The sequence below is a fragment of the Salvelinus fontinalis genome, chromosome 28 (assembly GCF_029448725.1).
Source record: "Salvelinus fontinalis isolate EN_2023a chromosome 28, ASM2944872v1, whole genome shotgun sequence".
Lineage (NCBI taxonomy): Eukaryota > Metazoa > Chordata > Actinopteri > Salmoniformes > Salmonidae > Salvelinus > Salvelinus fontinalis.
In genome coordinates, this window is record NC_074692.1 from 11,675,366 (window position 1) to 11,691,043 (window position 15,678).

At 42.3% G+C, this 15,678-nt stretch overlaps 1 protein-coding gene and 1 pseudogene across 6 annotated transcripts in view; both read left to right on the forward strand.

Moving 5' to 3' along the window:
- LOC129826155 (ral guanine nucleotide dissociation stimulator-like) overlaps positions 1 to 6,707 on the forward strand; it is a 42,753-nt gene extending 36,046 nt beyond the window's left edge. For all 6 annotated transcript variants that reach the window (XM_055886536.1, XM_055886535.1, XM_055886534.1 and 3 more), the window contains 3 exons: positions 614 to 862; positions 1,057 to 1,171; positions 3,685 to 6,707. In XM_055886536.1, coding sequence (XP_055742511.1) covers positions 614 to 862; positions 1,057 to 1,171; positions 3,685 to 3,860 — 540 coding nt within the window. In that variant the 3' untranslated portion in view covers positions 3,861 to 6,707. The remainder of the gene's footprint in view (positions 1 to 613; positions 863 to 1,056; positions 1,172 to 3,684) is intronic.
- A 2,680-nt stretch (positions 6,708 to 9,387) lies between these two features.
- LOC129825894 (SWI/SNF-related matrix-associated actin-dependent regulator of chromatin subfamily B member 1-like) lies at positions 9,388 to 13,081 on the forward strand (annotated as a pseudogene).
- Positions 13,082 to 15,678: the final 2,597 nt, after the last annotated feature.

The following is a 15,678-nucleotide window of genomic DNA, read 5'->3' on the forward strand; positions in this document are numbered from 1 at the left end:
ACACGAGGGGGTTTCTTCTTTCTAACGCTCTCACATGAGGGGGTTTCTTCTTTCTAACCCTCTCACTCTCACACGAGGGGGTTTCTTCTTTCTAACCCTCTCACTCTCACACAAGGGGGTTTCTTCTTTCTAACCCTCTCACTCTAACACGAGGGGGTTTCTTCTTTCTAACCCTCTCACTCTCACACAAGGGGGTTTCTTCTTTCTAACCCTCTCACTCTCACACGAGGGGGTTTCTTCTTTCTAACCCTCTCACTCTCACACGAGGGGGTTTCTTCTTTCTAACCCTCTCACTCTCACACGAGGGGGTTTCTTCTTTCTAACCCTCTCACTCTCACACGAGGGGGTTTCTTCTTTCTAACACTCTCACACGAGGGGGTTTCTTCTTTCTAACCCTCTCACACGAGGGGGTTTCTTCTTTTCTAACCTCCTCACTACCGTCTCATCACAGACATTACTTCTCAGCTTCTCATCCCCATTATCTTTATACTTACGACTCATACTTTCACATTTTACATTTTATTTGTTTATTGCAGCATGCCACTCTGCAAACAGAAGCTTGTTCATTGGACTGTAAATGGTTTGTAATCAATCTCTCTCTCTCCGTCTCTAGTTTTGGGAGTCCACCTCCCTGTCGTCTCTAGACACCTCAGGGATGGGTTCCGGTTCAGGCTCCAGCAGCGCTTCGTCCTCCTCTGTGTCCTCCTCCACTCCTCTCCCAGGCGCCTCCCACTCCCACAAGCGCTCCGTCTCAGCCGTATCCTGCTACTCCCTGCCCCGCTACAACCAGCAGGTGGATGACTGCTGCATCATCAGAGTCAGCCTGGAGGTGGACAACGGCAACATGTACAAGAGCATCCTGGTAAGACCAAGGAGGAGGAGCAGGAGAGAGTTATTTTAGATTGATAGATTCATTTCTTGTGAAATGTTGTGGAAAATGTTAATTGTTAGCAGAGGGCGGTTGATTCAATGAACAATGTCTGAGCCAGAGAAGAGATTTCAGGCAAATCAGTTTTATATGTCAACTAAAAATGTGTTCTTTATCTCCTGGTGCAGGTGACCAGTCAGGACAAGACGCCAGCAGTCATCAGGAAAGCCATGGTGAAACACAACCTGGAGCGAGAGAAAGCTGAGGACTATGAGCTGATGCAGATAATCTCTGAAGAAAAAGGTAATATGATAATTGACCAAGAATATGTTAAAAGCCCAAAAACTTGATTTCCTGTGTTTTATATTTCCACAATATGAGGTACTGTGAAATTATGAAAATTATATTAATGCCCATTTAGTGTAAGAGCTGGTTAGAGTTTTGGCCTGCCTGGTGACATCACCAGGGGGTAAATTAGTTAATGGACCAATAAAAAAAGAGTTCCAAACTTCTCTGCCAATAACAGCTGGTTTACTGTTTTCCCCTCCCCACTCAGACCAAGCAGTTACAAGCATTTCGCTATACCCTGCAATAACGTCTGCTAAACATGTGTATGTGACCAATAAAATTTGATTTGATCCCTCCCAGACAGTCCTAGCAAAATTCTTCCTTGAGAAGTGTCTCTTTGCTAATAAGCTATTTTTGTTTCTCTTTGACCATTTGAATTGAAAACAATCACAGTAAGGTACTTAATTGCTATCCCTTCTTTAGAAAAAAAATACATTCATTAAATAGTTCGTAAGTGCAATTCCTCAACAATATCTTAAGATTGAATGATTTTCTTACCAACTTCTCAAATATCTTCTTACAAATCTTAAGATGTTTGTTGCTAGGCAATCGTTTTAGCTTGCGATCTAGCTAGCAATGGCAATTATGTTAGCATATTTCTTACTGAGATTACCGTTCTAAAACATGTTCTTGGGTTTAAAATAAGCAATACTGAAACTTTCAGATGAAGTTTGTGAGTGAATGTTAAAGCAATGTTCAATTGTTCAATCTTAAATCTAAAATGGCAGTCCCAAAGAACCCGACTCAACCTGCTGAGCTACCGTTCAGGTTACACTTAATTTAAAAATCCTAACTACATTCATTGTAAGTACGATGTCCAGTAGAGGTCGGTGTTTGAAAGCAGCTTGGAATCGAAGAAAGCATTGGAAACACAGCAAAATCAGTGGGATCTCGCTTTTTGCAACACCGGTGTGAAAAAACACTTCAGATGTCGTTGATCACGTGATGATGTTACTTTGAAAATAGTGCCACAGATAGAACAATGAGACAGATATTTCACTGGATGTATAAATGTGAAGCATCCGCTTGGAGTTTCCACTCACTACCAACGATAGTAGTGAGAGGAAGCCCAGTGGCCGGCAGTGGGAGAAGATGGAACGAGGTGGATTTTGGACGACATTCTGCAAATTTTCTCATCGATGAAACATTTAATCTCAATGCAGTTTTCAATTCCCAAAACTAAAATATGTAACGAACAGAGTGGACTAAGTTTTGTAGACTTTACCCTTTGCCAAAGTTTTTAAAAATTGCGTTGTTTAGGAGTGCAAATGCGAATTGAGTTATTGCACATGCGCACTTCAAAGTAGGCGTTCCCTAACAGAAATATGCAAATAAAATAAAATGTATTTATATAGCCCTTACATCAGCTGATATATCAAAGTGCTGTACAGAAACCCAGCCTAAAACCCCAAACAGCAAGCAATGCAGGTGTAGAAGCACGGTGGCTAGGATAAACTCCCTAGAAAGGCCAAAACCTAGGAAGAAACCTAGAGAGGAATCAGGCTATGAGGGGTGGCCAGTCCTCTTCTGGCTGTGCCGGGTGGAGATTATAACAGAACATGGCCAAGATGTTCAAATGTTCATAAATGACCAGCATGATCAAATAATAATAATCACAGTAGTTGTCGAGGGTGCAACAAGTCAGCACCTCAGAAGTAAATGTCAGTTGGCTTTGAGAGTATCTCTACCGCTCCTGTTGTCTCTAGAGAGTTGAAAACAGCAGGTCTGGGACAGGTAGCACGTCCGGTGAACAGGTCAGGGTTCCATAGCCGCAGGCAGAACAGTTGAAACTGGAGCAGCAGCATGGCCAGGTGGACTGGAGACAGCAAGGAGTCATCATGCCAGGTAGTCCTAAGCCATGGTCCTAGGGCTCAGGTCCTCCGAGAGAGAGAAAGAGAGAATTAGAGAGAGCATACTTAAATTCACACAGGACACCGTGACAGGAGAAATACTCCAGATTTAATAGACTGACCCTAGCCCCCCGACACATAATCTACTGAAGCATACATACTGGAGGCTGAGACAGGAGGGGTCAGGAGACACTGTGGCCCCATCCGATGATACCCCCTGACAGGGCCAAACAGGCAGGATATAACCCCACCCACTTTGCCAAAGCACAGCCCAAACACCACTAGAGGGATAACTTCAACCACCAACTTACCATCCTGAGACAAGGCCGAGTATAGCCCACAAAGATCTCCGCCACGGCACAACCCAAGGAGGGGCCCCAACCCAAATGATATTGAGATAAAAATGGCTGCATTGGACCTTTTCATATTTCGTTTTCACCCATATAATACTTTTCATTATCATTCAAACAGATTGTCATTAATAGTTTATCAATTTGTTGTTCTTACCACTGACACTTATCTCCATCCATCTTGTATAGTGTCCTAATTTATTAATTACTTACCTGGAAAACAAATGTTTTTACTAACAATATATACACCTCTCCTCTCACCCTATAGAGCTGCAGATCCCAGACAATGCCAACGTGTTCTATGCCATGAACTCTACCGCCAACTATAACTTCGTCCTGAAGAAACGTACCTCATCCAAGACAGGCCGGGCCAAGAGTGTAGCCAGCTGTACGCTGCCCCGCATGAAGCAGAAGGGCCTGAAAATTGCCAAAGGGATCTTCTAAGGGCGAGTGTCCCAGCTCCCTGTCAGTCTTCTGGATTATAGCCCTCTAAATCCACCTACACTAAATTATCTGATAACTACACTAGAGACGGAGCCTAGTGGAAAACAAGAACTGTCTGCATGCATCATAAGCAGGCAGCAAAGCAGGAGAAGCAATTACCGGTATCAACACAATTGTGTCCAGACCAGGACTCTCCAGACAAGCCTGAAGAGACTGATGTCTTCTTGGCGCAGGCCTTGATTATTGGGAGCTTAACAATGTGCTGTCCCTAACCCTTCGTGCCTGAGTTTGTGTCAATGGTGTTTACAGATATTTGGAATATCTGGTCATGTTACATACTCTCTCTGACTCTGTGATGATAAGAGGGGTGTTAGTAAATACAGTAAAACAGGAGCACAAGGAACGTACAGAAAACTAAAGTGGCCTGTTGTGATTAGATAGAGAGGTGCTCCTTTGTAAGTTTGAAGAGTTTACTGCAGATGCTGCCATATTGAATATAGGTTCAAGTCTGTGCCCATTTCAGAGCAAACAAGGTGTGAATAGTGTACACTCTATTAAGAGCAGCCAAGAGACACATCTTGTTATATTCAATTATAACCACTACAAGGAAGAAGGATGTAGCAATGGGGCTCAATATGCTCAAAATAAACATTAGAAAGATTACAGAGAGGTAGGTGTAAAATAAGAGAAAAACGTGATAGAGATACAGTATTATGGTATTTAAAAAATACCCAACTTCACAGCATAATATCAGCATTACTTTGCAATGGACCTTTATGTTTGACGATGTTCCCATTACAGTTAGGCATTGCTTTAGTTTTTTGCCACCCTTTCCTTTGCTATGGGGCTGCTGCTAAATGTAAATTTTCTAAAGGTCAATAATTCACCTTAATTTAAAAAAAACTTTTTGGGGTGAGGAAAGGCATGACTTTGGGACTTTCATACGACTGCATGGTATTGAGTATCACTGAGTGATTCAGGGGCTCAGAGGACAGCATTTCATACCACCCTGTCCCTACTGGACTATCTCTGTATGGAAAACAACGGTTTACATCCCAGTACTGACAGTGGGATAGTGGTATCATGTATAATCTGTAACTGCCTGAGGATTCCCCTTATGGCTGCCCAATCATGCAAGAGGAGTTAACAATTCTCGCCTCAAAAGAAAGCAGTGCATCAAACCCCAAACAAGCTTCTTCTTACTTACAAGCAGACAGAGTGAGAGCAATGACACCAACTCTGAAATTATTACGAGCATGCCAGTGGTCTTTTTATGTCATGGAATAGACACCCAAAAAGTTGTTTGTCATTTCACTGACATTACATGCCTTTATTGCTCAGTGCTGTATGCTGGTCCCAACCTCTTCAGTTGCCTTTTAAATGTGTGTCCTTTCCTTGATGACCATGATAGGACCATAGAGATGAGTAATAGCAATATGGTGGAAACTCTCCCATGATGTTAAGAGTTCCTTTTGGGGGGACATACATAGCATAATGATTGGTTATCTCTTCTGGGCTGTGTCACTGAGGGTATTCAATTAATGCCCCAGACTTCACCCGGGTGAACTGGGATAGCTTTAATTGCATTAGTTTTGTAACCGGGTTGCCTCCTAGGAGTGAGCCATGTTCCCTGTTATGGCCGATGGCGAAGTTGGCTCTAAACAAAAGTGACGTAGGTTAAGCACATAGTTTAATGACTAGGATTCTGTGTTTTCACATGCAGAAGTGATTGCTTTTGATAAAAAAGGCTTTAACTGCCTTCCCAATGAAAACTAATTAGAAGATTCAAACAAATTTTATGGAAAAAGAGATGTATGTTTCTGAACGATGCATGACGCTGCCTTGTTGACAACATGACCGAGCGGCACAAATTACAATTTGATTTGAGAAAGGTACTCCTCCCTCACCGCTTTGGCCCATTCACGTCATGGGCCATAGCCTGGTGCACTTAATCGAACTCCCTCACTGTGATTTGCTCCCTTACACTGTGATTGGGTCTTTGCCGATTACTCCGATTGGCTCTCTTCTATGCAGAGCACTGTGAACACACATTCTCTCTCTGTCTCTCTCTCCATTATGACACAATTAAATGGGGAAAACTCAACCCTGACGGAGAATAGATTGAGGTCCATGTGGTGGTAGAAAATATTTCAGGCCATGGAGAAAGGTGGCTGGTTTACCCCTCCCTATATGTACCAAAGAGATGAGTAGAGTGGGTGAGGGAGGGAGGGAGGACGAGGGGTCTGTTACTCTCAAAATACAATGTTTGTTTCATTTCTCTATCACTTGATTTTTCTTGGGGAGATGGCCATTTCGGAGTGTTATGTTCTGAACACTACAACAACATTCTAAGAACCTCAGATATACTGTTCAAGCCAAGGTGGCAGTGTGGTTATTACTGGTTACCCATGGAGAAACTGGACCACCGTCCTGAATAGTAACAGTAACTCATTTGACTCTTGACATTTGAAATGGTTCAGTATATTTTATGCTTGTTTACTACCACTTGATTGATCACTGATTGTTTTGTGGTGTTATTCATCATTTACTGGAGCCTGCTTTGCTTTACCTGGAATGACTGGTCCTACTCTGCATATTACTTTGGCAGAATCTGTTGCCATTATCATAGAGGTAAAAACCTTTATATGTATTTGCAGTGTCATGTCTCATGAAAATATTAAGATGTCATATGGAATTGTCTTTGTTTATGTATTTGTTGACCTGGCATTATTTATTGGTTTGTACAGAGATTTTGCTATGCATTGTACATTATTTCCTCTTACGTAATTATAGATTCATATATATACTCATGTATATACAAATAAACACTTATGTTTACAATACTCACTACTTTCACTCGTTGTTTTGGTGTAATTTAGTTCAATCGGGTGAGAAGGTGGCTCCTTCCTTGGCAGATGTGATAGTAATGCTCACCCCTGGTATAAACGGATCAACAGTTTGATAGCCTCATACAGCCTACACAATAAATTACAGCAATTGAAGAATATTCACAGGAAAACATCTATGATGAACATAGGCTACAGTATATTATCCCTGGGATGTCCCTACTCCATTGAAGTTGAATTTGCAATGGTTCAGTTAAGGGTTAGGGGTTAAGGGTAGGGACGTCCCATGGATCCGTATCCAGAGGCTACCCTGAGAGAGCTCTTGTTTGAAATTTAAAAGTGTTGCGGCAGCTTTTGATAAAGAATAACATCAAGATGAAGCAGCTGCTTTATTAGTGGATGCACTGCACTACATCCCGAGGGGTTCGTGCTGATTGTACGAAGATTGTGACAGCCGGTTAAATGGCGTCCCTTGAGAAAGCAAGAACAAGATGTATGTTAGGAGAAGTGCAGTATTATCATAAGGAGACATATACTTGGAATATGGAGTAGGAATGGAGGGAAAAAGAGGCAGAGGAGGTCTAAGAGAGAGAGGGAGGAAGATGGTGATTTTCAGTCAGTTAAAAATGGTAGAAAAAAGGGAGATGGTTTGTTGAAGAAGAATGGTAGAAACTGTAAGCAGAGTGAGCTGAAGACAGGAGGAGAAAGGGAAGTGAATGAGGGCGAAGTATTGGAGGTGGCAGGTGTGGTGAAGTTTTCGGAGCCCGAGGCTTGCACCGAGGGTCTCGGTAAAGATGAGTCTATGACAGTAGGAGTGAAGTTTTGGGAAAAAGTGGACCCTTGCCTTTTGGCTGATCCATTTGTGGTTTCAGGGTGGGTGAAAACAGAGTTGGGTACTGTGGAATCGGTGAGGGTAACCAGAAGTGGTCTTGTGATAATTGTTTGTGTTTCTGCTGGTCAGAGGGAGAAGGTGCTCAGCGTTAAACAAATGGAGGCAAGAAATGTGAATTGTTTCACTCTCAAGAAAAAGGCGCCATTGAAAGGAGTGATTACTGGGGTAGCGGTAAATGTAAAAGTTGACCAACTGAAGGGGTAGATTCCCGGTGTTTGTGATGCTCGTCGTTTGGTGCGACGCAGACAGGGTGCCTAGAGTGGTGAAACAGAAGAGTCATTGTCTGTTCTTTTGAATTTTGATGTTGAATCTTTTCTCGATTAAGTGATGTTAGGATATATAAGTTATCCTGTACGAGCTTTTGACATTCTTACAGGTGTCAAGCTCATGGGCATGTGGCAGCAGTGTGTAGGAGGGAGGTTCCTAGGTGTGAGAAGTGTGCAGAAGGGCTTGAGACAAAGACATGTGTAGCATTTGGGAAAGTAGTGGTATGTGTAAATTGTAGGGGTGCCCATGGAGCTGGGGATCAGAAATGTCCAGTGCGAGAGAGGCAGGTTGAGGTTTCCAGAGTTAGAGTAGTGCAGAAGTTGCCATACGCTGAGGCAGTGAAGAAATTAGAGGAAGATTGGTCAAGGGGGAGGGATCCTGAGAGGAGTGGTGTAATAGTAGATCTGTACCAGTACAGAGGGATAGGCCAATAAGTGATATATGTTTCAGTAAGATTGGATTTCTAGCATTTCTAGCAATGGTTATCAACTGTACTGCAGGGATGGAATGTAAGTCCCAGAAAAGTGAGGTTGTGGAGGCAGCTGCAGAAAGGCATTTGGGTGTGCAAGACTTGACATCAAAAGAGCTACAGGGTGCGTTAAGTGGTGATGTCCCATCCTTTCAGGTTGTTGGCATGATGTAGGACTAAATAGATTTAAATAGTGGAGTAGGGTGGTGGTAATTTGATTTGATTTTTAAACATATTTTTTTGTGAGTGTATGTAGTGTTAGATGGTGGGGTTTTGTTTATTTTTCTATTTTTAAATTTCAAGCAAAGTATAAGGGTGTTATACTCTAGTCTAGTAGGTGGCGGTAATGTAACATATTGGATGCCAACCGCCATTCAACCTCATCGAAGATGATCCGTATCCCAGATGTCATAACAAATGGTTAGTGCTATTTCCAATATGGCTCTTAGTAATACTGGCACGAGAATTTTCAATCCCAATGATGATAACTAAACTATTATTTAAGCTTTGACCAAACCCCGAGGTTTGTAAGACCCTGGGTTTAATAATAATTAGGCAAAGACTCAGCTTCTGCAAGAGGTCCGTAACGTTTATTCAGAGAGCGCTCTAAAGTCAAAAAATGCAAAGACATGTCATTTTATAACTTCCACCCCCCTACCTCCTTACACACAAACAGTAGGTGGGATGTATCTTTCCCCACAGTTCTCATTCCTCATTTATCACTACCAAGCTGGCAGTTCCATCCTCCCGAGATTAGAGGGACCTTGACAGGACTCCCTTTCCTGTCGTAAATTTCTCAGAGTTCTAACCAGGTCAGGTCATGTATAGTTTAATTGTCCTCTGTGTTTTCTTAGTCACACACACATATTTCTCTCCCTTACTTGTCTCGACCAAACCTTATTGGACTTAAGTTTATCACTCTAATTATTCATTATACATGTTACATAATCTAATAATTACTAATAGTTACATTTGTCTAATTATTCATTATACATGTTACATAATCTAATAATTACATTTCAGGGTGAAATTCTTTAGTCATTACCTTAAACATATAAATTCCAGCTTGAAGAAAATGGGGATTATTATTTGATTGGGTCGGAGGTTAGTTTCTTTGGCTATAGTATATTTTTAAGATGAGTAATTTAGTGTTATTTAGCTATAGTAACATTAGCTTGCTACATTTTTTGTGCATTTGTTTGTTAATTACCGGAAAGAGTTAGGCTACCGTCGATAAAACAACAATAACAGCTGTTAACCAATTTGTTGTTTTTGCTTTTAGGTCAGAAATTACCTGCGTATGTTCAGAGGTTACTTGTATAATGATACCCGTCGCTATAGAGGAAACTAGCATCAGTGGAGGAGAGGAAGAAAATAATGCAATCATCACATGGTTAGTAACTAGCTAGCCCTTGATCATGAATCTCAGTTCCATTCCATTACACAGTAGTCATTGGATGAAGGTGTCTTCTGTATGGGGGAGTTTTGTTAAGACCCCCGACACTCGGTCTCAACACGCGTTGCTTGCGGTATGGTTTTGGAAGCTTTTCATATCGGATAAATCATTTTCTAAAAACAAAAGGTTCAATTGATACGAACCTTTTTACATGATCAGTTTTCCCACACTACAATATTGTAATGAAACAGGCAGGGAGCAGGTCTCGAACCCTCAACCTCCTAGCCCGAGGTCCGGCGCGCTATCGACTGTGCCGCAAAAGCATGCTCGAGCGGCAGAGTCGATTTCCGCGCTTATAAACCCAGGGTCGTTACACTACTCCCTCCTTTCAAAGAGCGCGTCCTCGCGCTAGCTTGCGACTTTACGTCTTACAGGAACGCGCTCACCGGCCAAGCACACGCACTGTCGTGGATGCGAGGTCCGATCACTTCCGACACCAATGTAATGAAACAGCAGGGAGCAGGTCTCGAACCCTCGACCTCCTAGCCCGAGGTCCGGCGCGCTATCGACTGTGCCGCAAAAGCATGCTCGAGCGGCAGAGTCGATTTCCGCGCTTATAAACCCAGGGTCGTTACAATATAAACATGTTACAACGCGTGTTTACGTTAGACAGAGGGACCACCTGTGCTAATTAAGCAATAATGCACTAGGAGGTGTGGTACAGCATATGGCCAATATACCATGGCTAAGGGCTGTTCTTGTCCCACGACGCAACATGGAGTGCCTGGATACAGCCCTATTGGCCATATACCACAAACCCGCAAGGTGCCTTATTGCTATTATAAACTGGTTACCAACATAATTAGGTCAGTAAAAATAAATGTTTTGTCATACCCATGGTATGCAATCAGATATACCACGGCTGTCTGCCAATCAGCATTTAGGGCTTGAACCACCCAGTTTATAATTAGCTATCTAGCACGCTCTAAACACCTGTGTGTAATGGGAAGAAGGCCGCCAGAAATGTGTTGTCACTGAAAAATACTGTTGGCTGTAACAGAGCATTATTTTTTTACCTTTATTTAACTAGGCAAGTCAGTTAAGATCAAATTCTTATTTACAATGACAGACTAGGAACAGTGGGTTAACTGCCTTGTTCAGGGGCAGAAGGACAGATTTGTACCTTGTCAGCTCAGCGATTTGATCTAGCAACCTTTCCGGTTACTGGCCCAACACTCTAACCACTAGGCTACCTGCTAGCCCAGGTTAAAACAGTGAACAGTAGGCTAAGTGTATATTTTGTATTTGTGAAATTATTTTGATAGGATATGAACGTAAAGGGCTTTATGTTTCTAGAACCGTATTGCAATTGAGAGTCGATTCACGTTTAGATGGAGTATTTGGCTATTTTGGCTGCCATATCCAGTCTATCCCTGAAAATAGCATATATGGTCCTTGGAACTTAAGGAGTAAAGGTAGGCTCCTTAAGAGTACGTCTTGGGGTAGTAACTAGCTAGATGGCTAGCTAATTATCATGAAACAATACCTAATGTGAGATAACGAAGGTCTCCTCTGAAATGTGGGGAATAGCTAAACCCTTGGCTTTTTTAACTACTTTCAGATCATGTTTACACAACCCTAGCTACCAGTGTGACCCTTCTGAAGGCATTAGAGGTAGAGGAGATACATGTTTTTCCTGGTCCTTGATGTTCCTGGTATTATAGTCAATAACTGTCTCTTTGTCTCATGCATAGTCTTCATGTCTCACTGTGTATGGCCTTGCCAACAGGGAGCAAAAGGATAAGAGGAATAGTCAGTGGATCCCCATGCTGCCCAACAGCTCTCATCACCTGGACGCTGTCCCCTGCTCCACAACTATCAACAGCAGTCGCTTAGGCTGAGACAAGAAGAGGACCTTCCCTCTCTGGTGAGCCTGATAAAGCCTAAACCACTGTAAGAACAGATTAACTCTGGTGTAAAGGCCTATCATAGTCAAACAGAATGTAAACACAACTGTGTGAAACAAGCTTTCAAATGTGTGTCCTGTTCTCTCTCTCACATGCACATCTTTGAAGACCATGATCCTGCAGTGATCCATGAGAACGCCACCCAGTCTGAAGTTCTGGTTTTGATCCGATTGGACATGGAGATAGAGGTGCAGAAGCTCAGGGATGCTTTCACCTGGAATATGAATGGTAGGATGGCATTGTAGCTCTGTCTAAAACTGGTGTCCATAACGATGGTATTTGAATCCATATATATCTCGTAGTTTTCTAGAACAAAATGATTTTAACATGACAACGTTCTTGTCATCTTCTGCCCAAACACCTTTTCTTCTCAGTCCTAGTTCAAGTTCTCATGTGATACATAATGTTGTTCCTCAGAGAACCTCATGACTCCTGAGATGTTTGCTGAGATCCTGTGTGACGACCTGGACCCACTGGCCTTAATCCCTGTCATTGCCTCCGCCATCCGCCAGCAGATAGTCCTATCCCACAGACGGCATCCTGGACGAACAGACTGACCAGAGGGTCATCGTCAAGGTAAAACCAAGATTGTTACTTTACCTTACTGTGTGTGCAATGATGAGCTGAGACCAGAGTTAGGAAACTGAGACTATTATAATTAAAGGCGCAATTTGTAGAAATAGCTCCACCATTTCCTGGTTTCTAAAATGTTCACCTGATTTTAGTTCGTCACAGCAAGCAATGTGTAGAGCCCTCAAACACAACTCTGGACCTCGAAGCCAGTTCCACTGCATTTTTTTGATTGTTCCCCTCTAATCAGGGACTGCTTTAGACCTGGTACACCAGGTGTGTGCAATTAATTATTAGGTAGAACAGAAAACCATCAGGCTCTGGACCTCGTAGTGTAAGAGTTGAGTACCCCTGTTGTAGAGAATCATTGTATCACCTAAACTGCTGTGAAATATATTTTCTGTTTGAACCTGATGTACAAAACCGAAAGTAAAAAGAAGCTTAAACAAAGTGCACGGAGGGAGAAATCACAGAAATATGACATATAAAAAGGATCTATTGTGTATCAGACTTGCTTTCAATGAAAATGACAGAGCTATAACTTACATTTCTATCTGAAATCACATAATGGACGTTTAACTGATCGTTAACTTGAAACACGATTTCTTATCTTCACCATAAGCTGAACATTCATGTTGGAAACATCTCGCTGGTGGACCAGATTAAGTGGGATATGTCAGAGAGGAAGAAGTCCCCAGAGAAGTTTGCACTGAAACTGCTCGAAGCTTGGCTTAGGGGAGAGTTTGTCATCACCATCGCTTACAGCATCTGAGGACAACTTAGTTGGCACCAGAGGACATACGCTTTCAGGTAAGATATACAGATTGATGCTAAGACACACTTGTACAGTACACCCACTCAAATATATGCATAGCAAATACTCAAAGCTGAGCTGGTAACAGAGGACTGATCTATCTCCAATCGTTTTTGTATTTGGGAGAAACGTAATAGACAGTCTTGACTCTGTAGAGTCTGTTTGTAACGCAGTGTAAAAATTAGGTGAAAAGTAACTGCCCAAACAATATCAATTACCTCTGCCTCTTTTGGGCTCCTATACCGAAATACCCCTTGCAGCAACATGCTATTTTCCTGTCTGGCTGTGTCTCATGGTTGTGTAATAATTTGTTGTGGCTTTTTGTCAGTGGGTGTTACTGCACTGAACTACTGTCCTAAAATATACCTCATGATCTATCTTACCCAGAGTCTCTTTTAAACAACAGTTTGAAAGTATTGTAAATAAAACTGCCCACTCATTCAATCTAATTAGTTTGATTTAATGGAATTTTATTAATGTCTGTTACTGATATTCTCTCTGTATATTTGCATTACAGGCGCATGCGACGACTGGCAAACACAGCACCAGCGTGGTAGATGATGCAAGCGAGAAGTCCTGCTCCTTCAACAAGACAGACAGTAGGCCATTTGATGAAATGTGTTGGGACATGCTATGCTAATAGCATTTACGCAGAAATTCCTTCAGCCTGTTTACCAGAGCAGATCCTCATCTTCACCGCTCCACTCAGCTTTCTAGTCTGCGACCTCAAACAGCCCCTACAATGTGCTCCCTCCCTCCCCTACAGTGCCTTCAGAAAGTATTCACACCCCTTGACTTTTTCCACATTTTGTTGTGTTACAGCCTGAATTTAAAATTGATTAAATGTACTTTTTTTTTGTCACCGGCCTACACACAATACCCCATAATGTCAAAGAGGAATTATGTTTTTCAAATGTTTTTACAATTGATTGAAAAATGTAAATCTGAAATGTCTGGATTCAATAAGTATACCGTTGAAGTCGGAAGTTTACATACACCTTAGCCAAACACATTTAAACTCAGTTTTTCACAATTCCTGACATTTAATCCTAGTAAAAATGCCCTGTCTTAGGTCAGTTAGGATCACCACTTAATTGTGAGAATGTGAAATGTCAGAATAATAGTAGAGATGATTTATTTATATTTAATGATTTATTTCAGCTTTTATTTTTTTCATCACATTCCCAGTGGGTCTGAAGTTTACATACACTCAATTAGTATTTGGTAGCATTGCCTTTAAATTGTTTAACTTGGGTCAAACACTTTGCGTAGCCTTCCACAACCTTCCCACAATAAGTTGGGTGAATGTTGGCCCATTCCTCCTGACAGAGCTTGTGTAACTGAATCAGGTTTGTAGGCCTCCTTGTTTGCACATGCTTTTTCAGTTGTTTTTTTTCACCTTTATTTAACCAGGTAGGCTAGTTGAGAACAAGTTCTCATTTGCAACTGCGACCTGGCCAAGATAAAGCATAGCAGTGTGAACAGACAACAACACATGGAGTAAACAATGGAGTAAACATGGAGTAAACAATAAACAAGTCAATAACATGGTAGAAAAAAAGAGAATCTATATACAATGTGTGCAAAAGGCATGAGCAGGTAGGCAATAAATCGAATAATTACAATTTAGCAGATTAACACTGGAGTGATAAATCATCAGATGATCATGTGCAAGTAGAGATACTGGTGTGCAAAAGAGCAGATGACATCGCCAAAGTCGAGGATCGGTAGGATAGTCAGTTTTACTAGGGTAAGTTTGGTGGCGTGAGTGAAGGAGGCTTTGTTGCGAAATAGAAAGCCGACTCTAGATTTGATTTTGGATTGGAGATGTTTGATATGAGTCTGGAAGGAGAGTTTGCAGTCTAGCCAGACACCTAGGTACTTATAGATGTCCACATATTCTAGGTCGGAACCGTCCAGGGTGGTGATGCTAGTCGGTGTGCGGGTGCAGGCAGCGAACGGTTGAAAAGCATGCATTTGGTTTTACTAGCGTTTAAGAGCAGTTCGAGGCCACGGAAGGAGTGTTGTTTGGCATTGAAGCTCGTTTGGAGGTTAGATAGCACAGTGTCCAAGGAAGGGCCAGAAGTATACAGAATGGTGTCGTCTGCGTAGAGGTGGATCAGGGAATCGCCCACAGCAAGAGCAACATCATTGATATATACAGAGAAAAGAGTCGGCCCGAGAATTGAACCCTGTGGTACCCCCATAGAGACTGCCAGAGGACCGGACAACATGCCCTCCGATTTGACACACTGAACTCTGTCTGCAAAGTAGTTGGTGAACCAGGCAAGGCAGTCATTAGAAAAACCGAGGCTACTGAGTCTGCCGATAAGAATATGGTGATTGACAGAGTCGAAAGCCTTGGCCAGGTCGATGAAGACGGCTGCACAGTAATGTCTTTTATCGATGGCGGTTATGATATCGTTTAGTACCTTGAGCATGGCTGAGGTGCACCCGTGACCGGCTCGGAAACCGGATTGCACAGCGGAGAAGGTACGGTGGGATTCGAGATGGTCAGTGATCTGTTTGTTGACTTGGCTTTCGAAGACCTTAGGCAGGGCAGGATGGATATAGGTCTGTAACAGTTTGGGTCCAGG